The sequence below is a fragment of the Echiichthys vipera genome, assembly GCF_963691815.1.
Source record: "Echiichthys vipera genome assembly, chromosome: 16".
Taxonomy (NCBI): Eukaryota; Metazoa; Chordata; class Actinopteri; order Perciformes; family Trachinidae; genus Echiichthys; species Echiichthys vipera.
The window spans coordinates 22,637,242-22,663,153 of record NC_139841.1 but is presented as its reverse complement, the minus strand read 5'-3'; the positions used below and the strand labels follow the sequence as shown (position 1 = coordinate 22,663,153).

The 25,912-nt window shown below is 41.5% G+C and overlaps 1 protein-coding gene across 4 annotated transcripts in view; it reads left to right on the top strand.

Moving 5' to 3' along the window:
* The window catches only part of garnl3 (GTPase activating Rap/RanGAP domain like 3), a 67,900-nt gene extending 43,893 nt beyond the window's left edge, over positions 1 to 24,007 (top strand). The window contains exons 7-31 of one of the 4 annotated variants that reach the window (XM_083929809.1): positions 820 to 883; positions 1,023 to 1,049; positions 1,522 to 1,597; positions 2,160 to 2,258; positions 2,370 to 2,473; positions 4,174 to 4,282; positions 4,453 to 4,498; positions 4,691 to 4,797; positions 4,914 to 5,029; positions 5,638 to 5,742; positions 8,919 to 8,993; positions 9,170 to 9,284; positions 9,426 to 9,452; positions 9,602 to 9,706; positions 10,478 to 10,594; positions 10,995 to 11,161; positions 12,033 to 12,191; positions 12,602 to 12,668; positions 12,971 to 13,078; positions 13,985 to 14,103; positions 14,631 to 14,766; positions 17,299 to 17,358; positions 19,831 to 20,049; positions 20,640 to 20,760; positions 20,850 to 24,007. In XM_083929809.1, coding sequence (XP_083785935.1) covers positions 820 to 883; positions 1,023 to 1,049; positions 1,522 to 1,597; positions 2,160 to 2,258; positions 2,370 to 2,473; positions 4,174 to 4,282; positions 4,453 to 4,498; positions 4,691 to 4,797; positions 4,914 to 5,029; positions 5,638 to 5,742; positions 8,919 to 8,993; positions 9,170 to 9,284; positions 9,426 to 9,452; positions 9,602 to 9,706; positions 10,478 to 10,594; positions 10,995 to 11,161; positions 12,033 to 12,191; positions 12,602 to 12,668; positions 12,971 to 13,078; positions 13,985 to 14,103; positions 14,631 to 14,766; positions 17,299 to 17,358; positions 19,831 to 20,049; positions 20,640 to 20,760; positions 20,850 to 21,015 — 2,614 coding nt within the window. In that variant the 3' untranslated portion in view covers positions 21,016 to 24,007. Of the gene's footprint in view, positions 1 to 819; positions 884 to 1,022; positions 1,050 to 1,521; positions 1,598 to 2,159; positions 2,259 to 2,369; positions 2,474 to 4,173; positions 4,283 to 4,452; positions 4,499 to 4,690; positions 4,798 to 4,913; positions 5,030 to 5,619; positions 5,743 to 8,918; positions 8,994 to 9,169; positions 9,285 to 9,425; positions 9,453 to 9,601; positions 9,707 to 10,477; positions 10,595 to 10,994; positions 11,162 to 12,032; positions 12,192 to 12,601; positions 12,669 to 12,970; positions 13,079 to 13,984; positions 14,104 to 14,630; positions 14,767 to 17,298; positions 17,359 to 19,830; positions 20,050 to 20,639; positions 20,761 to 20,849 lie in introns of all 4 variants that reach the window. The other 3 variants (XM_083929808.1, XM_083929811.1, XM_083929810.1) reach the window with 3 other exon arrangements.
* The last annotated feature ends 1,905 nt before the right edge of the window (positions 24,008 to 25,912 follow it).

The following is a 25,912-nucleotide window of genomic DNA, read 5'->3' as shown; positions in this document are numbered from 1 at the left end:
TATCTCGTGACCACGCATTAACTATCTCGTTGCCAGGCATTAACTATCTTGTGACCAATCATTAACTATCTCGTGGCTACGCATTAACTATCTCGTGGCCACGCATTAACTATCTCGTGGCCACGCATTAACTATCTTGTGACCACGCATTAACTATCTCGTGACCACGCATTAACTATCTCTTGAGCACGCATTAACTATCTCGTGGCCACGCATTAACTATCTCGTGGCCACGCATTAACTATCTCGTGGCCACGCATTAACTATCTCGTGACCACGCATTAACTATCTCGTGGCCACGCATTAACTATCTTGTGGTCACGCATTTAATGTCTCGAGACCACGCACTAACTATCTGGCATTCTTTTTTTTTCCCAATGTCACCAGGGGGGCTCCGTATACTCACATTTGAGGAGCTGGGGCGGGTTAATGTTTATTCCCCTAATGTTACTTTTTACCCCACAATCATATAAATATAGGCCCAACTACCCAATCTGGCAACACATATATTCCACTGAAGTTTCCAGTTCCTGATTTCGTGAGTGACAGGTAACAGGATACAACAAGATGCATGAAACAGAAGATGGAGATTATAAAATCCTCAGACTCGGCGCCGTCATCACTCAATCTCTGAATGAGGATAAATGGTACAAGCAGGATGAGAAATCCCCTGTATCAGGTCTCGCTCATTTTTCTCCGTAGCCCTTTGGGCTATTTGTCTTCCATCGATCCTAAATACCCCTTTCTCTGTTTTTTCATTACTACTTCCTCCGCTCCTCCCTTTCATCCTCCTCGTCCTCCCTTTTCCCTTACTCCCAGTGCAATGAACATGGACAGGTTTGAGAAAGGCCCCAGGGAGATCCTCAACCCGGAGATTCAGAAGGTAAGATTCAGGGGAGCGGCCAGCTCTTAATGAAATGAAACACTGATCCATTTCATGCCAGGCCTGATCAGCAGCCTCTAAATTGTATAATATCCCCAGGCTGGTCAGTGTCAATAACATATATATTTTCTTTCCTCAGGATCTGCTGGTGTTGGAGGAACAGGAGGTATGGCATTATACAGTACAGCTAAGCTGCATTGATTGGTTTTGGTTTTATGAAAGTACTTATTTTATGCCCTTTTGTTTGGTTGCCTTTTGTTCAGCTCACCTTCACATACAACATACCATAACAGATACCCACTTCTTTGATTCTGTATTGATTCTTATCTGGTAAAAGTCACTGTCATACTGTTAAAAACCATCTTAGATGTTGTCTTAAGCATGCAGAAAAAAAATATTTAATATATCTCCAACTACAGTTGTATTTTATCCATTTTCATATTCTCCTTATGAAATGAATGTTATTAATACTGTCTTCATGTTAGGTAAATTTTTTCAAAACTTAGCACTTCTTAATACCTTTGTGTATCTTTTGCACCATATATCTTACAATAGCAGCAATGCATGTCAATAGAAAATAATATGAAATGAACGCATTTTAATGATTTCATCATTTTAACCCGACTATAATTTTCTAGGGCTCTGTCAACTTTAAATTTGGCGTCCTGTTTGCCAAAGACGGACAGCTCACAGATGATGAGATGTTTAGCAATGGTAAATCCCTCAGACTTTTTTTCAGTGTCCAAACCTACTAAAGGAATAGACATTTTGGGAAACACGATTTTTTTTTTGCCACGAATTAGATGAGATGATTGATACCATTTTCATATCTGAAACTGGAGACAGCAGTTTGTTAGTTTAGCATCAAGCAACTAATCTGGTTCTCAAAGTAACAAAATCTGCCAACCAGCACCTTTAAAACTCACTAATTAACATCTCGTATGTTTACTGCGCACAGCCAAGAAATAGTCCACCAGTAACCAGCCAACTTGCTGTTATTACACATTTTTTATATAGATTGAACAAGCAATATATATAATGTGTTAATTAGTGATCTTAAGAGCTTTTGCCTTTACTTTCCGGCAGAGCTGAATCAGCTGTTTTCCCTTTGAATTACTGAGCGGCTGCTGGTGTTAGCTTCATATTCATCTTCTCATCTAACTCACGGCAAGAAAGCAAATAAGTTTCCCAAAATGTCCAACTATCCCTGTGTCAAAAACACGACGCTCTGCAATAGAAGATATCCGCTCAGCCAAAAGTCCTGTGTTTGTTTCAGAGATGGGGAGTGAGAGCTTTGACAAGTTTCTCAATCTGCTGGGTGATTCCATTACGCTGCAGGGATGGGCAGGTTACCGCGGAGGGTTAGACACCAAGAGTAAGACATCCGCTGAATGTCATTATATTAACATACATTTAAAGTGGGATACATGTCCTCTGAACAGGTCAATGATCTTTGTCTTCTGTTTCCGTCTCCTTTCGCCCGCAGATGACACTACAGGAATTAAGTCCATCTATACAGTGTATCAGGGCCATGAACTCATGTTCCATGTGTCCACCATGTTACCCTACTCTAAAGAGAACAAACAGCAGGTGGGTGTCTGCATGGGTCTTTTGTCCTGTTATATACTTTTTTATTTTTAGCCACACTACAGGAGTCACAGTGTCGGTCCACCACTGTTGCCCAGAAGGAAATATGTCAGCTGCGTTGACACGAAATCAGGTTCAGACGTTCATGATCCCCAGAGGATGAATGCATGTGTGATTCACTAACTTTTCCTCTAGCGCCTCAATGAAGTTTGTGGTTTTGGGTAAAAGTCTCAACAACTATCAGATGTAATTCCATGAAGTTAGAATGAGATGTTTGTGTTCCTCTGAGGATTGAGCTTAAAATCATAATTTGTCCAGTACTTTGGTTTCTGATTAAATAGAGAGGCGAGTATAGTCTCTCCCCTTCCGCTGGACCCCATGGGACCTTACTTTGGAAAAGATATGTATGGGAGTGAACAGGGAGACAAAAATCGTCTTTGGATTACGAATTGTGCCGTGAATTATACATAAGATGTTTGTCCATTTCAAAGCTAATTTTGCATGTCAAGAAAGTCGTGCTGACTTTCCTTTAGCTCGAAGCACCGTCGCGCCTGTGTACAGCTCATTGACTGTATTCTATGGTACAGCTTCACTGACGTGGCCACAGACTTTTCTTTAATGTTGGATCCAAAAAAGAAGACAACGTAGAAGAAGAACTGATGGATATTTTTCTCTCACTCTGCTCTTGTTTTCCTGTCACCTTCTTTTTCTTTCCCCCCTTTTCTGTATCCCTTTGGTTGCGCTTACACGGGTATCAGAGAAATCGCAAAAACTCCAACTGCACAACGGTCATAGTTCTTCATCTGTCTGTCATTTAGCAGAGAAAAGACCCTACTTTAACCGTGCGCTGAAAGGTAGCCAGTACAATGGCAGCCAACTTGTCTGTGCTCTCTATTGAAAGAAAAGGACATTGAATTACCTTGTTGTTGAATTGTGCTAAACAAAGAAACTTGCCTTGCCTTTACTGCACAGCTCCACTCTGTAATTCTGAGTATGATTTAAAAAAGGCTGCTGCTTAGCAGATCAGACACATAATTGGATTTCTCCCTAAGATAAAAAAGACATTCTGTCTCAGTCACAAGGAACAATCTGTGCTCATAGTGCATGTGCGTGTGTGTGGGTGCTGATCTGTTGCTTGTGTCTCATCTACCTGAGAGACAAAAACTGTTATGAAACTGTATTTCACACCTGAGCACAGAGTCGCTCTTCTGTGAAAAATCAGTTCAGCTTAATTGGTGAAGTTGTAGTGTTAAAAAAACACAGAAAAAACACAAAAATGCCTCCTTTTTCGTGATCTCCAGAACTAAACAAGAAACATCAGGGTTTTTCTTACCTTTTCTTCAGTATCAAAGTAATTCAGTGATAGTGGTCTGTACATTTGACAAAATGAATGCATCAGGTGCACAGAACCAGGAGTCCAAAAGAATGCTAATTTTGCATTGTGTCTGCTGGATGTGTACGCAAATGGACAGTTGTGTGCTAACGTGTTCATTGTAACAACTTTTCTAAGGTTATTTTATATAAATTATGTGTGTAAAGCTTGATTCTCTGTCCCTAAGTGACCATAAAATCAATTAATCCAGCTTTAAAGACAATTCCTGTCTCACATGAATCTACTGAAGTTAAGTTGCTAGATTTTTTAGTTCTTAGTTTGTTTTTTTTTCCCTCATCTTGTGTCCCTTATGTCTGTTTTTTTCTGGCAGGTGGAGAGAAAGAGACACATTGGAAATGACATTGTTACCATAGTATTCCAGGAAGGGGATGACGCATCGTCGTCCTTCAAACCGTCTATGATCCGATCGCACTTCACTCGTATCCTTCACGCGGACAATGAATGCCAGAGAGATGAATTGGTAATCAGTGACATGTCCAGGAGAGCTTCTGCTATTCAACAGATATCACATCAGTCCCGTAACACTCAAGATATAAGGAATGCTATTGTGTCTCCTAAGCAATCAGTGTTTCCTTGACTTCACTGCCAGATATTTTTGCATTAGTTAGGTATAATAGCCAGAATGACAGTTACAGGTGAGTGTTTTAGTGGTTTGCGGTGTTCCAATCCAGACTGTGTTACTCCTGCTTTTAAATTCCTCCAATTCGTATTGCTAGGTGCTCTTGTGTGTTTCTGTGGTTAAAATGAGTAGTTGACTTTACTGTGTGTCGTTCTATACATCCATATTAAATGTGAGAGAGATGTTACATATCTGCTCTTTGCCACAGGTTGAAGATATTCTCAGAGGAGAGTGTCCCATTGTTTGGACCCCCTCTCCCATCTCCGCCTGTATTTACTGATCATCAAGAATTCAGGGACTTTTTATTAGTCAAATGTAAGAAAATAAAACTAAGAGTTAGTTGTATAAAGTGCATCAGTATATGCCCAATAAATGCATCATCCTTATGTCCTGTTTTATCTATCTGATCGTGCTTCTTTCATCTCCTGCAGTAATCAATGGAGAGAAAGCCACACTGGAGACGCCAACGTTTGCCCAGAAGCGCCAGCGGACCCTCGACATGTTGATCCGCTCGCTCTACCAAGACCTCATGCCTGACCTGCACAAGGTACAGCTGCACTGCACCGCTAGTGTCTTGTTTATCCTTGGATGGACGTACATTTTTGTCCATCCAAGTAGTCTCCTCTGTCTCCTCCTTGTCACTTCACTGGCAGTGACTGAAGCCACTGCTGAGTTGTGCTCTGCTGTGTTCCACTGCAGCCCTCGGTGTGTCTCTGCGTACTGCACCACACCGACTGGATACTACTGCAATGCTGACTTTCTCAGCAGGGCTCTCCCTCTCCTCACATCACTTTTGTTCTTATTTCACTTGTTTTTTTCTTCTACCCTCCTCTCACTGTTGCTCCTAACACGACTTAGTACTCACTGCGTCTCACTGCTGCTGTTCTCACCATCTGCCAGGGTCAGTCTCTAAGACCCCTTTCTGCTTTTCTTTTCCCCCTGTGTGTGTGTGTGTGTGTGTGTGTGTGTGTGTGTGTGTGTGTGTGTGTGTGTGTGTGTGTGTGTGTGTGTGTGTGTGTGTGTGTGTGTGTGTGCGTGTGTGCGTGTGCGTGTGCGTGTGCGTGTGCGCGTGTGCGTGTGCGTGTGTGTATGTGTGTGTGTGTGTGTGTGTGTGTGTGTGTGTTGGTCCACATTTAGGTTCCTTTTTCTCCCCAGAACATGTTAAACCGGCGGTCCTTCAGCGACGTGCTGCCCGAGTCTCCAAAGTCGGCACGCAAGAAGGAGGAGGCACGGCAGGCTGAATTTGTCAGAATAGGGCAGGTAAGGAAGTAAAATACAAACACACACACACGGTATTAAAGTATTAGGTAGAAACACCCGCTTGTACACACACATGGAAACCAGGAGGCACACCCAGACAGATAGGCACACACAAAGACAAATGTAAGGACGGATGAAGACAAACTTTATTAATCCCTGAGGGTGAATTCTCTGTTATTTTTAAACATTACACACATAGGCTTAAAATACACACACACAAGAACAAACAGGAGCTGTAATACACATGCTTTCATGGTGAGGTGTCCGCTATGCCCATGAGGTGAATTGGCACCTCTCCAGCTAGATGTCCACACTCCGTTATTGGTCGGTACGGGGACTTAAACCGGCAACCAGCAGTCCCTACAGACTGAGCTACTGCTGCTGATTATTGGTATCATTGAGAATAATATCAGCAACAAACATTTAGCTATTATGTGTAATTTTGATGTTTATTTACCTCAACTACAAAAGGTAACATGCATTTATTCGAAGCAGGCTTGTATTAGAGGAAGCCATTTATTTCTGATCGCCTCTGTTTGATAATTATAATTGGTCATATTTTAGGATGAAGCTTCCTTTTGATTTGCTCCCATGTTTCCCTTTCAAAGTTACTGCATTACGCTGTTACAAACTCAATACTTTCTGTGCGCATTTGGTATTAAAACGACTTTAGAATACGTCAGAAAAACAAGGGGTTGAAAATATCCTGATTAAATTTGATTTATTAAATTGAAGTGCTGGAAATATACATTATGCGTAGTTGGCATGCACATAATATGACAGCCACTGGGAGTTTCTTCGTCCTTCTTTGTTCCCCAGCCTCTTTTGTGTCGACCACACCTCCAGCTATTATTCAAAACCCAGCCTTTATTCAAGGAAATACGATATGTTTTTATTTTTTGCAGTTTGTCATCATTAGATTTAGGGTAGGGTCAGTGTTGGGGGACAAAATCTTCATTGGGCATTCTTAAGTTCATGTAATGCTTTATCAGTCTAAGATAGATCAAATGGATTACAATCTCTTTTTGTTTTTAACCCTTATAGACAATTATCTACCAGCACCAGTGCATATTTCAATTTTGACACAATGATGAGACAAACAGAGAAACTTCGGTGGTAACAGAAGCCACACACATCTTTAAAAACCTAGCCTCTCTCATTTGTGAGGAAGATCTGTGACTCTCTTCTACAATAAAGCCGTTTAAGAGCTGTAATTCCAGACAGACAGCAGAGTGAACTGGACACCTACTTTCAGGAGGGTCAGGGTGAAATTATATACTGTAGGAACAAGTCTCTGAGCTACAGTTCTGCAGTCATTAAGGGGCTGATGTAATCATCATTACACCTCTGCTCTGGGTGCTGATGTAACTATAATAATAGAGGAGTAGAGTCTGAAAAACATAAAAAAGAACAGACAAGTGTGTAAAGAACTGTCCATGGTGCTGAACCTAGCTGACCTGTGGCTTCACGGAGATCGTTTGTGTCCGTTCTTTTTGTGGGATATTAGATAACTGAAGCCTGTTGTGCTAAAAACCCAAGAAGGTCGGGTTTTTAGGTTTCAATCTACATTGAAAACAAACACTTAGGAGGAATTTTCCATCGCAGCCAAACACTGAGTGCTTAGACGCAATTAGATTAGCAAAGTCTGTACCCTTTGTGAATTAGTTCATTAAGATACATGTTTATGCTTCCAAAGCAATCCTGTCTCTCTTGTTTCCTTTGTTTGTTATCTTCATTTGCTTGTTTCTCTTGGCGTTACTGTTTGTGTTTTCTACCTTGTTTCTCTCGCCCCTGTCGCTCTCTGCTCACAAACACAAAGCCGGGGCATCGACACATTGTGCTGTAAAGCGTGAAAACAAGGGAAGGTAGACGTGTCGCGTCATTGATTATGCCGTTTTGTAGAGACAAGGCGTTTGTCCTCAACTAAACTGACGCTCTCAATGTGTTATGCACATTATACACAATGATTTCATGTTGTCACGTATTCCTGATAGGTCAGACCATGTCATTTCATATGGATATTTTCTCACTGATGGCAAAGCACACTGCACGGCCAAGGCATTGTTCTGTTGGTCGGTATGGATTTCATTATCTCCAGATTGCCTCTTTATGCAGATATGGAAATAGAGATGCTTGACTGTGGAGCTTGAATTGGGAATTGCCAGGCTGATTAGATTGTTATATTCTCTTTTAAATTACAAGCAGCTACACCTTTTATTTAATGTATTATGACCCTTTTTTTTTTTTTTTTTTTTACTTTTGCTCGGATCCTTTCCACCTCTGTGAGCTGTTGTCACAATTCTCAGTGGCTAAATACACATGGAAAAAAGGAACAAACAATGGCAGGCATATGCATGATTCACATGCAGCACACACATCTTTGTCCCATGCAGGCTCCTTGATTTGACCAGTCCTTCTTGTGACCAGTTACATTAGGTTTTGGTTTAAAATGCGTGCAACCTAAAACCAGATTAAGTACACCTACTCAATCATTTTACAACAGCTTTGAGGTACTACTTCATTTTAGGCTATTATATACTTCTACTTCACTACGTTTGTGTCAGATTCAAATGTTACATTCAAAAAACATATGAGAAGCGTGTAAAATACACTGCATTGATGAAGATTAAATCAGTGCTTCCTATTGTGTGTAGTTGGGGCTCCTTGTTTCGTTTTAGAGGCCCATGAGTTGTCAGCAGTGATTTCTCCTCTAAACCTCTCAGATGGTTTCATTTAAATAACTCTTAAGGCCCAAAGTGATAAACTCATCCAATATTTCATCACAGTTATGTAGCAGAATTTAGTTTTTTCTTCTTTCCTACCTCGTCGATCATCTCAGGACCCCTCAGATTTATCATTTATCATCCATCTCAACTAGCAACACCAGTCAAATGCTGCTTAACCGTTGTTGCATCAGCGGTAACACTAATAATACTATATGTAATGAAAAGAACATTTTGCTGATATTTGCTGTAATTTCAACTGAAGAACCAATTGTACTGAATTTGGAATGCTTTTACTTTTTGTACGGGAGAGTTTTATGTGTGGGATCAATTAACTTTATCTTTTCTTATCTTAGTGGTGTGTCCTTCCAGCAGTGCAAGCCCAAGCTTTGCATACTGAACTGACCAATGTCTCTATTGTTGTGTCATATCTAATGCCAATTAATCTTTTAGGCACTCAAGTTGAAGACCATAGTGAGAGGAGATGCTCCAACTAGCCTTGTTACCACCGGCCTGTGCAGAAAAGAGGTGAGAGCACGTCTTTGAGACAAGTTACCGCATAAGATCTTCATCTCATTCAATCCAAAAACTCTATTTCCCTTTTAAACAATTGAAAAATATCTGATTCTTTATCTGGAATTCCAATCTGCGTGTCTCTGTGTACATCTACATGTATATTTTTTTTACGTACATGTATGCCGCAGCCATGGGAGTCCCAGTCCTTCTGCAGCACTTTTCCCTACGAGATCGTGTGCGCTGACTCCTGGGGTCAGTCTCTGCTGGCTGCCACCGAAGCGTCCGGGGTCATGCTTCTGGATGGTGAGGTCATCCCTAATCGATATATCTCCCTATGTCCTCTAAAATAAAGCCACCCATCCATATCCATTCAATACTGCGCTCAGCAGAATGCCAAGGCCAACAGCTAACATGATGATGATAATGATGTTGTCCACGTTTCAGGCCCTGATCCAGTTTTGTCCAATGCTGGTGAGTGACACGCAACCTAGTCGACCTGTTTCTTGCTCAGAGGATTTTTATTTTTTTCTTTTGTTTTATACAGATATTCTCACCTCAGTTATGACATACTGGTCAGACTTTACCAGTCTTTTTATTGTGATGTATTCCTCGTGTTTCAGAGACGCAGGCTGTGCCCCCGGTGCAGGTGTTTGACAAAACCATGGTGGTGAAGCAGGTGCACGTTCTCGAGCCTCAGGACCTGCTCATCACCAGGGCTGACAAAGGTACACCCCCCCCCCCGCAGCACATCAGAGTCTGCTTCCCCCTGGAAGCATCTTTTGTCATCCCCTCATTCATTCGTCACTGCAGCAGTATTTTTAGTTCATCCTTTTTTGTCATTATTCCCATTCCTCTCCCTTACTCCATCTCCATCATCTCTCTCTGTGTTGTCGAGTACATACTTACCCTTTCCACCTCCGTTGCCACAGTGAACACATTGATCTCTGGCTGTGATCTAAGGAAAGCTGACCTATAGAGAACCAATCCCCGTCGAGGTTGTGTGTGCATGTATATAAGAGTGTGTGTCTGTTTGTCCTGCAGGATTGACTGTGAGAGAGGAGGGGGCTGTAAAGGACTACAAGATACACAGAAAGACAGAAAAAATTAAACCTACAGACCTACAAGCATATAAAAACACAAATAGTATATATAAGAAGTCTCTGTGTACTAGCAAACAGCTGTAGGATTCCTCTAATGTTTACTTTAACCAGAGGAGCATGTCATTAATTACCTTGCCGATGATTAGCTAACCCTAATATTGACAAATAGGGTTGACTCGGTTTTGATAGTGATTATGTGATGGCAGCGCAAACATTTGTCACGACGGTGCGTGGGCTTTGATTAAGCTTCTGAGAGAGCACGAGTCTTAAGAAGCCTCCGAGTAATCCTCCTGCAGTACAACACCATTGTCTGGCCGTGGGAGGATGCTAAAAGAGAGATGGCAAATTAAGAGTAACCTTCATGTGAAACAGAAGTGGCTTTTGTTTTGTTTCCAGGGAAGGACGCTAGGCTCTATGTGTACAGACTCAGCTTGCTCAAGAGAGGCCTGGAGGAGAAGCAGCTCGTCAGAAGCAAGTGTGACAGCCGGGAAAACAAACTGGAGAAAACTAAAGGTACGTCACCGTATAAGACGCGCGCGAATAAACATACTGTACACTACAAAATGGGAAAAATATACTGTAATCCAGAAAAATACAAACGGATTCTTAAACATTTTCTGCTTTGCTGCAGTTATTTTTCCTGCTCACACTGGCCATTAAGAGATCCCCTCCTAATCCACTGAGACATGTCAGCCTAAAGCAAGATAATGTGACCTTTTATGAATGTCCTTTTGGCACTGCAAACAGACAACCTTTGACCCGCTGCTGGTACCATGCCAGCTGTCTGCGCTGGATGCATTGATCCGTGGGTTGATGCCAGGGAACACCACCTAAAGCACAGCACATGTCCAATGTACTGTCTATCGCTCTATCTCTAACCCCCACACCCTCCCCCTCCTCCTCTTTGTCCCAGGCTGTCATTTGTACTGCATCAACACCCACCACGGCTCAGAGCTGAGGATAGTAGCAGCCATCAGGAACAAACTCCTCCTCATCACCAGGAAACATCCACGTTTTGAAGGCTTCAGCGCCGTCGCCCCTGGAGCAGACTCACCAGTGGAGGAGTTTCAGTACATACGGGTACAACAAACGCTACATGACTGAATAAGAATAGAAAATATATAGAAAAGGAGTCTAGTTGAAGTAGAGTGAATGAATAAAAGGGATGAACGGATGTTAATTTCCTTTTTTTAAAGATTTTTTCTCATAAAATAAAGAAGATATTGGATTTCCCAAATGTTTCTTTCTTCACATAGTTATATAACTTAAAGCTGGGGTTTTCTGAGGCGAGAGAACTGCAGATGTTCTGAAAACAACTGGAAGTTAGTAACTTGTTTTTGGCCCGCTTTCCAACCCATTCAACAACTGGAGCTGTCGCAGAGGCTGTGACGCACATGATGGCAATTAAATAAACTAGCCTAATTGCCCCAATTTGTGTCAAACGTTTTACTGCATTCAGAGTCAAGATAATGTCATGTCAAGTCTGCGTGCAAAGACGTGAAAAACATAATTTTACATTCAGTGGGACATAAACTTTCTGAGGATATCATTATCTCCAATGTCCATAGCAAAAAAAGTCCAATAAACCAGCTTAGAAATCAGAAAAATTATGCTCCTTATAAGCCCAAACTTGGCTTAGAATCATGACATTTTAATGTTTTCTATCATATCAAAGTCATCCAGTGAGAGATGTTTGTACATCCATGCAAACATGCAAAAAGGAACTTGTGTCAACTTGCCAAAAAAGAGCATTATTCTCTACCAAATACATGTAAGACAAAGAAAATAACAGTGTATTTATAAGAGAGAAAAAGAGACAAAACAGAGCATTACTAAAACATACTTGCATAAATAAAACCCCTGTCCTAAAGCTTCAAATTATTATGAACAGACAAATTTCTGTCAAAGTATTAAAATAAATCGTGGTTGTCGTGTACCATCCGCCCTCTAGGAGATCTGCCTGTGTGACCCGCCGGTGGTGATGGCGCTGGTGGACGGGCCGACGGGAGAAAACGACAATATGATCTGTGTGGCCTATAAACATCAGTTTGACCTGATCAATGAGAGCACTGGCGATGCCTACAGGCTACATCATGTAGACGCCAACAGGGTGAGGCGCATGTGCACGTACACTACATACACACACTAATGGTTTTCTGAACTGGGACCTTCACTTGGCCCAGTCAGTCTCTGTATTTACCTGCTGATTAACAGGCTGCTTTGATGAATCACCATGTTGTCATTCACAGCCACCAGCTGGGCGCTGAATGAGTAGGCTGGAGGATGAACAGCTGTTATAATAAACCGTTTTATTCTGCTTTAACTGTTTCTCCTTTGAAAGACTAAACAAAATCACTAACAAACGAATAGAAATATGTATTTTATATTACCTGAATGATTACCCAGTCCCTTGAGGGTATGTGATCTAGCATTATTTGTCAAAAAGAGTCTCTCATTCAGTACCTGACCTTTGGATCTTGTTGAAATGATTCCACTAAACTGACTCGTCTCTGCCTCCAGGTAAATTTTGTAGCAGCCATTGATGTGTATGAAGACGGGGAGGCGGGTCTGCTGCTGTGTTACAACTGTGAGTCTTCCTTTGAATTCTGAATATTTCAGGTGTTGTTTGATTGAGGTTTATGTTGTCAAAGCTGGGGCACCTCTGCACCTTTAAAGTAAAACAAATGGCTCCAGAATATTAGGACTTTATTCAGAGATGGATTTTGAAAATGCAGCCACCTACTTTAGCTTTTGCTTGCTTTTTTTAATATCAGGATATCAGAACAAATAGCTTTCATATTTCTAAGAAACAAACACTAAACCGACTAAACTAAATCATTTAATTTGATTAATTTAAAGTTGAACCTGCTCCCTGTGTGTCTCTGACAGATATTTGCTCCTATAAGAAAGTTTGTCCGTTTAACGGCTCCACACCGATGATCCAGTCCAACACCTCCGATTTCCACTTCAGCTGGAACCAGATGCCCAATGCCATTGGTAGGTTACCACGGCAACAATGCTAGGGCCCCACCCAGCCCATGCTGCTGGACTGGCCGGAGCTTGCCTTCGCCGTGGAAACACCATATGTAGCCACGAGCATCCAATTGGCCAGAATGATTGTTAATATGTTTCTGGTGATGAAAGGCAAACACAATTGGTTCTAAACCTGTAACCCTGACCCAGTTGATAACAACATGCTGCTGCCCTCCTTTCTCTCTCTCTCTCACACACACACACACACACACACACACACACACACACACTGAAACAACCAATAATAAAACAAGACAAGTTTAAAACAAATTTACTGAAATATATTGGATATCAATATTTTTATTTTAAACATGGACTTAATGAATATGTGTAAAGTGAGCGGTGAATCATCACCCAAATCCGTAGCTCCTCCTCTCAGCTCTACTTTCTCAAACTAGTGAGTGTGACACACTTCACGGCCCCATTGACGTGTGTTGTCACCGTAGCAACTATCAACAATCGCCATTTTCTCTTGAACTAGTCAAATGACCATGGCAAGCAATTCAGTGTCTGTTCTACTCTTTCTATTTCCACCTCTTTTAACTCTGGTCCTCCTGTCAAGTTATCGCCGGTTTGTTTGATTGTTTGTTTGTTTGTTTGTTTGTTTGTTTGTTTGTTGGGGTTTTAAAGAATCTTATTTTACTTATTAACTAGCGTCCAGAGCCCCTAAGAGAAATGCTCAGCCTGATTCTCATCTATCATGTTTCTGCATATATCATCAGCTAATGATGTCTTCTTAAAACGCCATTCTGAGTGAAACTATTAAATGTCTGGTAATATTGTGGGGCAGTTGAGCAGATTTATTCTCCCTGATGCCCCCTGTTGATCATTTGGTGCTGGTTTTATCATGTACTCATGTTGTCGTTGCAGTTTGTGCTTTTCCCTACATCCTGGCGTTCACGACGGACTCCATTGAGATCCGACTGGTGGTCAATGGCAACCTTGTGTATACAGCGGTGGTCCCAGAGCTACAGTTGGCTGCTTCACGGGTCAGTTTGATTGACAGCTAATACAATATCATGCTTTTGTCAACAATGTACACTTCCACTTTGTAAAGCATTTGTTTTATTTATATTTCATTGTTTTAAACATGCAAGGTTGGTTATAAGGTTGTAGAAATGCATTATGGGTGCTTTGTGTTATCATAGCAAGAGCCCTGTTAGTTCGGGAGTGTTTTGAGTGTCAGAAGGCCTCGATCTGCGTTTTAGAAGTCTCAGCTCCCTCACTTCAGTCAATCTTTATTACCCTGGTGGGATGGGTAGGCTGACAATCTGCATGGTTACAAATCAATAACAAACTCATAATTCATACATATAGATCATTTTAAAAAGACCACAATGCACCTGGCATAAAACAAATACTATTTCCTTCTCTATCCTCATTCGATTTCATTGTTTTTTCCATGTTTCACCTTCTAACTCTATCCTTTCTGTCCCTTTTTCCTCTTACTTTTTCCCGCCGTATCCGTATTGACCTTATTTTCTCCCTTCGTCCTTCTGTTTTTTTTTACCCACAGTCGGACATCTATTTCGTTTCGTCTGCTCCGGTGAGCTCAGCCTCCAACTGCAGTTCGAGAGACACCAGTTCCCAGAGTTCCCCGCAGACGCCCACCGGCTACGAGATGCCCGTGTTCCCTTCGCCGCTCGGAGATGGTAAGCCCCGCACAGCGAGAAAAAAAAGCACCAGAGGATGTTGATAGTAGTAGCTACGGTATTGGAGGTTTTTAAATGTCAACGTTGCCTGCAGACCTGTTTGACTTTGGATGCTGCCGTGTTAGCCTGAAGCTCGAGATCCATTTACATAAACTTGTCTCAGCAGAATGGTTCATTGAAGCCGCTATCTTGCTCCTCCAGAGTTCTTACTTTCTCGCAGTTGAATCATGTGTCATTTTCTAGGGCAAGATTCTTAATAGCATTCATTTCCCCATTATTACCTCATCCTCTCTCGCTGTACTATACTGACATAATTTAGTGTTATGACACAATGTCCTGATTGCTGGTGCTACTCAGTGACACAGGGAACTATCCAGATCTTCACAGTCTCCTTTCCATAGCTTCTTCTTTTTACTGTAACTTATACAACCCTGCTGAGAGTTTTAAATATTTTAGCCCATAACCTACAAAACTGGTTAATTTTACATTACAGATGCCCGTTTTCCACAGATTTAAGATAAATCTCCAGCATTGCAGAATTTGCTTCCATTTATTTCAGTACAATATGAAAATTACCTTGCCGCTACTTTAAAGCCCCCTGGTTTCTAAGTATGTTTATAGGTATTTCCCTATAACACTAAATGTTCAGTGATAATCAAGCAAGAATCAAAGTTATAAAAGCATCCATCCTCATGTGAAAACACCCGCGGAAAGTTTGTGTTGATGCAGAGTAAGAAGCCGATTGATAAAGTGTTTTTTTTTTTTAGGCTTTCGAACACAAGAAAGGTAATTAATTACAGTGAAGAGTTCATGCCTTTGTTTTATTGTCACTGTTTCATTCCTGGATAATTTTTGAAAGCTTAACCTGCTGGTGGGTTGAAGGACCCTCTGACATCCAAGAGTTTATTGCTCATAAGCAGGACAATGTGAAATTTCTCTTGCACATTGAAAGAATAAGGCTGGTGTTCCAGAAATCCCATTAAAAGACCAAAACCAAGAAGTTTTCTAAGTCTCATCTTTGAATACGTTCCAACTTATACTCTCTGTGACATTAAGCCCCAACCTCATTTGTACCAAAGAATGAGACGCACATATAGTTTGATTTTTTTTTTTCCTGAAACAGCTGGACACGATCGTTTTTACTGAAGATTTTCTCAAATAGTAATAAATAGTGCATTTATTGGGGACTATTATATGATACATAGTTTGTGCTTTAGTGAGCATTTACAGCAGCAGAGTTGGGGGATTGGCTGAAAATAAACCTTAGTCATCTTCATGGTCATTTGTGTGTTTGTAATAGTTTGGACAACAATAGAGCTTTATGGCACAGAGAAATAAACTATATCAGGGTTTGGTTATACAGGGAATACATCAATTTATTGTGGGTTTTGGTCTTTTCATTGGATTTTTTAATAGAATAGAATAAAAATATAGAATATAACCATAGTTATTCTTTAAAGGATCAACAACTTTGAGATTTTGGAGCATCCACAAACACACCAATTTCCAAAACATCCATATAACCTAACTCTAATGTAATGATAACATGACATTGAAAAAAATCAAGGCAACACAATGTCTACTCTGATCGGTTCTCTTGCAAATTGATTTTTTAGTACAATAGAGCTAAATGTATGGAGAGACCTATGTTTGCAAGTTTAATTAAGACGAGGGGTTTAATCTAGAAATGAATGATATGGAACATAGCAGGCAGACATGGAAATGTCATTTGTAATTAAAGGGCTGAAGAGCATCGCTGTGATCCTTTCAATACTTACAAACCACAAATTACAAAAACGGGAACGGACTAATCACCCACATACCTCCCACCATCACAACCATTCAAGGCTCACAGTAAGTGTCCTCATAGGCAGAGAATGCTTTCAAGGAAGAGGATCAATACGAGCCCCTCCCTCGCACTTTCACTCCCTTCCTCCATCTTTTATTGTGTATTTGACCATTCAGAGCCTCCCCTCCCCCCACGTCTGACCTCTTCCAGATTGATACAACTGTCTCAAGATGGGGCATTTGTGTGTAAGGACATGCATTACCATTTTTTTGTATAATGACACACTGGTTTGTCATTCAGCATAAGCACCACAGACGATGGTAGATCATGGCAATGTCAACTTCTCATTAGACGTTGGCTGCTAAAAGGGACGCAGAGTCATCCTCAGATGCATCCATGTAGTTGTGATGGGTGCAGGGAAGGACGAGGCTTGAGGAAACAATTATTAAAATGTCCTGTTTGTGTGCAAAATCAAGGCAGTCCGTCTCTGCTTTCCTGATGGGAGAGGGTATTTACAGGTCCCAATTAGGTTTGATTGTCGCTGCTGCTTTATGCTTTTAGGCTGGTTCAGGTAATCATTTCTCTCAAATCGATTCCTTTCTTGTTCTTGTTGGTCATGCATATGATTGTGCATCGCTGGGAGTCGAGCATCTAAAATAGAACCTACTGTGTGTGCGTGTGCCTATATGTATGTTTCTGTGTGTGTTCAGTTTGTGTAACCCTCTTCTTCATCCCTGGTTCAGATTCTATACGGATCCCCTATGGTACCAAGCTTTCCCTGTACATGTCTAAGGATGCTGAAGGTACTGCAGGATTCTCCCACAACTCGTCCTCAGTTCATGAAAATAATTCTCATAATGCTGCCCCACTAACACGCACATGCTCCCAGAGTGTACCACCCTGTCTGCTCCAAGGCGGCATGTTGACTTGAACGTTGGTTGAATGTTAAGTGAACATTATGTCTTCCCCACCCCCCACCCCCACCCCCCTTTCTGTTTTAACTAATTAAAGCATTAGTGCGAGGGGAGAGTGAGAGTGGGGAAAAGGTGAAAAAGTGAGGCAGCGGAGATAACGTCGATCAAGGAGGGTTTTAAAATTACAGGGGGGAGTGAGGAGGGGGAGATGCAGAAAAGGTATGCATGAGTGCGGGAGAGAAGGGAGGGGTTGTGTACAAGCAGGAGGTTGGGAGAGAAGGAGGGAGAAAAGGGAAAGAGGGAAGGAGAAGACACATCTGCCGCAGCATGATTTACAGATTGCACTGTCGCCATGGAGACTTTTGTCAGCCCTCTCTTCGATCCAAAGTGGTAGTCCAAACAGCGGTGCCACAATCGGGGAGGGGGGGGGTGAATTCTGGAGATGGGGGAGAGAGAGAGGTGGAAGGGGTGCTGACAAAAATCCAATCCTCTAACTGCCTGTGCGCCTGCCGTATCTGCTCCTTGGGGAGGGTTTTATCTGATGTAATCGCATCAGTAATGTGAACAAGATGCTGTTACTGATGCTAGTAGCCACCTCCCTGCACTGGCTTAAACACACGCCAAAGACCTGCAGCAAAACATTTCTCTGCAGTGGAGAATTCAACTTCAATTAGTGCTTAAGACACCGCCCCCCCCACCCGATATTTATATTGAGTTCATTTGCCGGTGTGATGCAGTGTGACACTTCCCCTGGTCCAGAAACGCATGTGGAATATATCGGACTCTGTGATTATATATTCTAAATAACTGCATGCTTTCCCCCGCATTGTTGCCATTTTTTGCTGTATGACAGCCCAGGTACAGGAGAGAGGAGCTGTAACAACACTAACACAGTGTACCTGTCAGACATTAGCAGTGAACCTCTATTTTTCTCTGTGGCTCTTTACTCACCTCTCACCCGCTGACATTTCGCATGAGACAGTCCTCCTTGTGCGGCGTACCACATTGATTCCGTCTCATCCATGTTACTACCAGTCTACCTTCAATGGAGCAGAGTGTGGCTGCTGAACTGCGATACTGCGCCCTGATGGCACAATTGGGCACTGCAGACTGCCATTTTTTTTTTAAAAACTCCAAACATCCATTTAATGTGTCCCAAACAGACTTTAAGCATTTATAGTCTCTACTGAATAATAGATGGTCTGCTATAAACGGCTGCAACTGAACAGTTATATCACATTAGCCCTCTGTAGTAAGGATGATTTATTTGAAGATCACATGCTGTTTCAGTAAATAAGACTATTAATCAATTTAGAGTGACTTCATTTGAATATGGAAGTTTGGATCTATTCCATCAGCTCGTCAACCTCCAGACTCAAAGTCACAAAAAGGTAATTTTGCATATTTTAGTTTTTAGATTGATTTGTCGCAGCCGTTGTTTACCATTAATTTAACTGTGCTATGACAAATGGACTTGCAGAGGCTTGAAACTTGCTTGAGGTTAGTTATCCATCTCAATAAACACTTTTATTTTTGTGTTATGCTGCTGGAATCACTTTCTGTTTTGAAAAACCTTCTTTAATGGTGCATTCAAGGACTCTTTTTAAAACATGCAATTACCAGTTCCCTTTTCAACAACATCTACGTATGTTTGCTTGCCGTTTGTGTTGTGAGTTTGATTTTCCATCAATACAGCACATGAGTACAATGCCACATGTTAGAGGTTCCTTGGATGCACTACCAAGAGAGTTTCAGATAAATAGTTTTTACATTTTGGGAAATATACTGTACTTATACCCATTATTACCAGGGATTACATGAGAAGGTTCTTACCACTCTTGTTTCTGGATGATAAATAGGCTATGAAGATATTCAAGAGGGTAGTTAGCTTAGCTTAGCTTAGCATGAAGCAAGAAACAGCTCTTCCCAGTTGGTCCCCGTCATGTTTTAGCATTAGCTACATTAAAGTCACAGAGGTAAGCAACTGGTTTCTGAGAGAGAAATAGTAACTACTCCCAACTGCATTACCATGCAACAGTAATGTAATGGCAAATAAAATGACAAAATCTTCAGTGGCTGCGTGGAAAGTCTAAAAAGATATGGTATGCTTTAAATTAGAATGCATGTCTGTAGCTAATGAGCTAAAACATGCAAAAACGCTGTAGTGCTTCAGGCCATTTCTCATTAATTGCCACACATTCGTCACCTTTTATATGTGTCTCTTTTCCAACACTTTATTCCCGTCTTTGCTCTTTTTATCTCTTGTTTCATGCCTTCTCTTTTCACCTGCCTTCTTTCTGACGTTACCTGCTGCTCTCTCCTTTTTCCATCCTTCTCTTCCTCTGGGCTTCTTCCTCCCAGGTGAACCACCATGTAAGCACATGTTCAAGATCCCTCTGTGTAACCTGGTGGGCCGCAGCATCGAAAGGCCTCTCAAGTCCCCTCTGGTCAACAAGGTGCTGACGACGCCAGCCCCCGCCATGGTGCCACCAACTCCCCTCATCTCCGCCACACACTCGCTATCCCTATCCCGCATGGAGATCAAGGAGATAGCCACCCGCACACGGAAGGAGCTGCTCGGTAAACACTAAAAAATCAGATTTACTTTATGTTATTGGATTAATCACAGCGTTAAAGCAATAGTTTGACATTTGGGGAAATGTGCTTAGTAGCTTTCTTGCTGAGAGTTTTTTTGTCTCATTTCTGTACGCTATGAAGTTACAGCTAGTAGGATTTTAGTTTAGCTTAGCATAAAGACTGGAATCAGGGGGGAAAGCTAGCCTGGCTCTGTCTAAAGGTAACAAAATGTACCTTTCAGCATCTCTAAAGCTCATCAATTAACATGTTATATCCTATATACCATTTCTTCGCCAAGAAAAAGTAAAACTGCTAGTTGTTATTTTTATGTCTTGTGTTTTGGGGATTAAACAAACATATAATGTGTTTATTATTGTGTTTTATACGTGCTATTAAGTGGGTTTTGGTACCTTCTGAAAGTGCCAGGCTAGCTATTTCTAACAGAGACTCAATGCTAAGCTAACCAGCTGCTATCTGTAGCCTTAAACTGAAGAGACTACTAACTCGGAAAGAAATCAAATAATCATATTTACCATAACGTCAAACTATTCCTTCAATTAACTGTCTTTTTCTGTTACCTCCTACTAACAAAGGCTTGACAGAGGAACCAAGTGGAAAGTCAGACAGCGGAACCGTTAAACAGAGGAAGATGAGCAAGAAGAACACAGAGGAAGACCCCAAAGCACGAGCACTGACGTCAACAAACAGTGACAGGTGACAGATTCAGCAGCAGCAAACACTTTACATTTAACAGCTTCATAATGTAAAACGAGCCCCAGTCATACATTTCTGTACGCAAACAGGTTAGCCTCAGAGTCTGTTGAAACGGACCTGGACGTCCAGCTGCATTGCTCGTCCAGTTCGGAGGCCGAGCCAGAGAAGGTGGTGCTGCGAGCGGAGAGCCCGCCTCTCGCCAGCGCGTTCGCCCTCTCCACATCCTTCGAAGAAGATGTCCTGGACCTAAAGTGAAGACAATCCCGCCGTTCACTCCTCCGCTCACCCACTCCTGCACTGTCACCATTATTTTATTGTTTCGGTTGGTTTTGCTTTTAATTTGTTGTTTGTTTGATTCATTTTTCTCGTTTTCCTTTTTTCTCGTTTGTATCCCCGTATCTTGCTATCTCCCCTTTCATCGGACAAGATGGGTACAGTGGGATCTAGAAGACGTGTCTGTGTGCGTCTGTTTTTCGCGAGGGGTCCCTCAGCCACTGTGTGTTGGGTGTTTGTGTTGCGCCGCGGCAAATTACCCGAAGAGGGGGCGAGGTTGAATAAAATGCCGTGGTTTATTCAGAGTTCTGCAACAGCCTTGAGATAGCGTTAACGGTTTGATCCCAAACCACAAACTGAATGTAAATCTGCGCACCGAGGCACGAAAAACATCTCCGCGTTCACAATGCCCTCTGAAGTTGCTAGTGCTTATTACGTGTTGTATATTATGTGATTATTTCAGATCCACTCTCAAATGTTGTATGATATGCATATGTATGTGTACATCTGTTTATACATGAGAATGCATACACAGTGACGGACGTGTATGTCTGTCATGCCTGTGGTGCATATTTATAGATATATTATAAAAATCCATTTTATTCCCATATTTAGTAAAAATAGGATGTTTTATCTCTGCACATATTAGTCCTTATTCTTCTCCTTCTTCACGGTATACAGGTAGACAGGGCTGGAGGCAAAGTCTCACACAAGTGCCATTTCCCAGCATTCTCCACTGAACCACACCCCTAACAGCCACCGTACTCTGGTGTCTGACAGTAGCAGCCATGATTGTAGTCCACATTAGATTACCACGGTGTCTCACAACTCCATTAGGTTTGGATAAATTCACTGACTGAGGGCACTCTCTCAAAGCCACCTGACCTTTTACCCCCTAAGATTGAGACGCCTTTAAATCTGCATGACCTGCCTTTGCTACATGTATTGTGACTTCTGCGCCAAAAAAACAAATCTTCTTTGGAAACCTTGAGGTCTGCGACATCATACCAAACATAGCAGCATAAAGCAAACCACAACCTGAGACGACAGAAGAACTGCGGATGTTTCACTAGACTGTCGTGTGTGATGAGATATGAACATTTTTACAAAAACTTAAATTAAAATACAGTATATTGTCATGAACCGAAATGATGAAAATGCAAAGCTAAAACTCTTGATTACTAACTACACTAGAGTTAAGTGTGAAAATCTTAAAATTTTGGAAGGAATGCATTGTGAAGTGGTCCCAGTTAATTGAAACACTAACGTAGAAAGAAAGAAAGATATGTTGTTTGTATTGAACAGTAACCCGTTTCAGATACACATAACAGTCTAAAATTAGATGACTCTTTAGGAAAACGCTGCCTTCACCCGACAAGATTTACACCAAGAGTAAATCAAAACTAAAGGAAAGCATAAAAAATATGGAAACAATATAAAATAAATAACCCTATTGGGGATTCCTGTCCTGCTGGTTTTTATTTCAGGTGTCCAGTAAAACTCAGATTTACAGCTTGGACACCTGGTGCGAGGATTCAGCTATGAATTATGGGCCAATTCAGTGACACTCCAATTTCCTTTTATTCCCACCCTATCCCGTGTGTTCATTACAAAAACAGCTATACATGTCTTGAAAGCCAACACACCTAGACGTAGTTTTATTTACCGATCAATTAACTTGGAGTTTTTTGTTTTTTTTGCCCGACCCCGACAGCACTTCTTGGCAGTCATAACTAAATGTTAGTTGGCTGTCCTTCATTCAAAACCTTGTTCCTGTTCGTCCCTGACATTTTGACTTTCATGATTATTATGTAAATTTGAAACCAATCCTGTTTCAAAGTCTTAATGGGTTGAACTCAGACGGGTACTCCAGTGGTTCAGTATTGCATTTCCATAAAGTTAGAGGACTCAGAAGACATGTGTCTGAATCCCAAGCAGAAAGTCTCTAGATCTGCAGAAAACATAGTGCAACTTTTATCAACAACATCTTTCAACCCAGGAACTTCCTTCAAACTTTGAAATGTTCAGCTAATTGGGGACATTTTCAGAATTTAGTGTCTGTATCTTTCATACGTTCTAAAATATTTCGCGTATTTAGTTCCTGTGAGTCAGTGTGAAAGCTGAATATCTGAGCAATGAACACTAGACAGTCAGTAAATCCAAGAGAGTGAGATGTAAGGATGCACTGGTACATAGTGTAAGGCAGGTGTCTCAAACTAATCCAGTAAAGGGCCTCTGTGGCTGCAGGTTTTTATTCCAACCAAGCAAGAACACACCTGATCCAACACATCCAGCTGTGTGAAGGCGATTCAGTTGGTCGAATAAGTCAAGTCAGGTGTGTTCTTGCTCGGTTGGAATGAAAACCTGCAGCCACAGCGGCCCTTTACTGGATCAACCAACTGGGAGCGGTGGTTCCGACTATGCTTATGTAGGTATGAGAGCGCCTCTATGTGGTGGTTTCACAACACAGCAGCCTTCAGATCTTGCATGAGTCTCCTCTTTTCCCCTTAACGCCTTCCGTCTGTTCTCCTGCCTGTCTCAGTGTGAACCCCTCCGACACTATAACACAACTCAGAAAAACTAAAAAGGGAAGAGGAAGAGGAAGAAGGGGGGTGGGGGGGTTTACAAAGGTACTCTACTTTAGTGTGTATTACTCTGGATGAGTGTGGGTGGGTGACTGGGGGATGCCTGGCAGTTAGTTTGTGACACTGCTTCTCCCACTTATGGTGATCTTATTCCTCCTGTATTTCTGTCAAGTACTCTTTGTTCCTACCTCCCCTTGGCATTTTCACTGTTTTTTAATTTTGTTTTTTTTTGTTTTAATTCTATATTTACCGTTTAGACTGTTGCTGAACCTCTCTGTGATATCAAAATGGAAGAAAAATAACAAAAAAAACACCAAGTGTCTTAAAATATTGTATCGCCATCGTTTTTAATGCCAAGTACTACTTGTAAATGTTTGTGTATCAAATGTGGCCTCAAATGAAACTGAACTATATTATTAATATTAATATGATTATTATTTGAGCAATTATTTTAAACAAGTGCTGTAGACCACTGCTGTGAAAGTAGTCGATTCTGTTCATTGATATGTAATAAATATTTATGAAATTTCAACAGCTTTTTCGTAGTTTATTGTTGTTGTTTCTATTTTTACTAATCAGGAAATGTTTAACACTGTAGGACTACCAAGAGAGTTGTTAATTAGTCTTGGAATATTTTGTTCCCTACACTCGACAGGAGTCAAAAGGAACAGAGTTGCGTTTTAGGTGTGAGCAGCTCCTGCAGGCTGGTGTTTTGAACAAATGTGAAACAGGTGCAAACGGGCACCAAAGGGAGTCTGTGGTGGGAAACAACTGCATTGTTGCTTGACTGCAATCTTAGCTCTGTAGTGACAGCTAGTGTTTGTGTAGGTGTGTGTGTTAACCAAGTCCAGTTGCTTTTGACTGAAATTGCTTTGAGGATCATTTGAATATAGATAAAACTATCTTAACAGGCATTAATGTGAAAATCTTCTTATCACTTTAAGTAGCCTGAATACTTCTTCCAACCCCGTTGATTATAACTGAATGTGGCCACAAGGTGGGGATAGGTAATGTTGCGAGGCACTTTGATGAAATCACTCCGCACAACTGCTCGCTCTCTCTTTATTGAAGGCGTGCCTATACCCACTGAACAATACACCATCCCAGCCAAAATAAACGGATCTCTAGACAGAGAACAGCCACAGGCAACGAAAACAGAGCTTTTGTAAGAGTCATCAAATGATCTGGCGTGAAAAAAACAGAAAAGGGAGAAAGTAACATTTTTATGTAGTCATACATTTCCGGTTACTCAACACATATAATCGGTGTGTGTGTGTGTGTGTGTGTGTGTGTGTGTGTGTGTGTGTGTGTGTGTGTGTGTGTGTGTGTGTGTGTGTGTGTGTGTGTGTGTGTGTGTGTGTGTGTGTGTGTGTGTGTGTGTGTGTGTGTGTGTGTGTGTGTGTGTGTGTGTGTGTGTGTGTGTGTGTGTGTGTGTGCCTCAGGCCCTGCAGCTCATTTACCTGGTGAGTTAATCAGCTGGAAAAGAGGAAAATTAAACATAAAGGAAGGAGGCCTTTCCTTTTACCCTGAAGGTATAGACAGGTTGAGACTACCCCACCGCTGACTCATACAGGAAACACCCCCGTGTCCCTGACATGTCATTAGCTTTATGTTTCACCAAGATCATATGTATGCCTACTGCTTATTCACTCAAAGCAAAGGATTAGGCTTTTGCCCTCCTCCCAAGTTCTCACGGTTTGTTATTTTTCTTTAGTCTGGAATAAAAACTCCATAATCATGAACCATGAAAGCTCTATAATTTCAAGTTTAGTCATCACTGGAAATGGGATTACTGGGAATACGCCATCTCATGGCTGGGAAATTATCGCTTGGAGCCAAAAGCGTCACACAGAAAAAAACAAAGACTGTAAAATAACAAAACAGAAAACTTCTCTCATAGTGTAACAGGTGATCTGAGCAGGTTGACATGCAGACCACACATGCTGTAATCATGTTCCGAGCATAACTGGGCACTTTGCACTACCTATATGGCTTCCCAGCACCCTCCAGGCCCCTCAGGATACAACAGTGAACACAGCACAGCCAAAAGTCTTACATAATAAGCGGAGGAATGCTGGAGCTCTGCCGCGGACTTCTGGATCATCTCACATTCTAGCACAAACACACAGAGAAAGCGGGGCCCGGTCCCCTTAACCACAGAACACACTGAACGCCCAGGCGAGGTCAACACAATGAACCATAACTACTAAAAAAACAATTCAATTACCGAATAAACACAGACTTGGTTTCATGTGTCCATTGTTTTATTGCTTACAAAAATGCATACAGGGGTT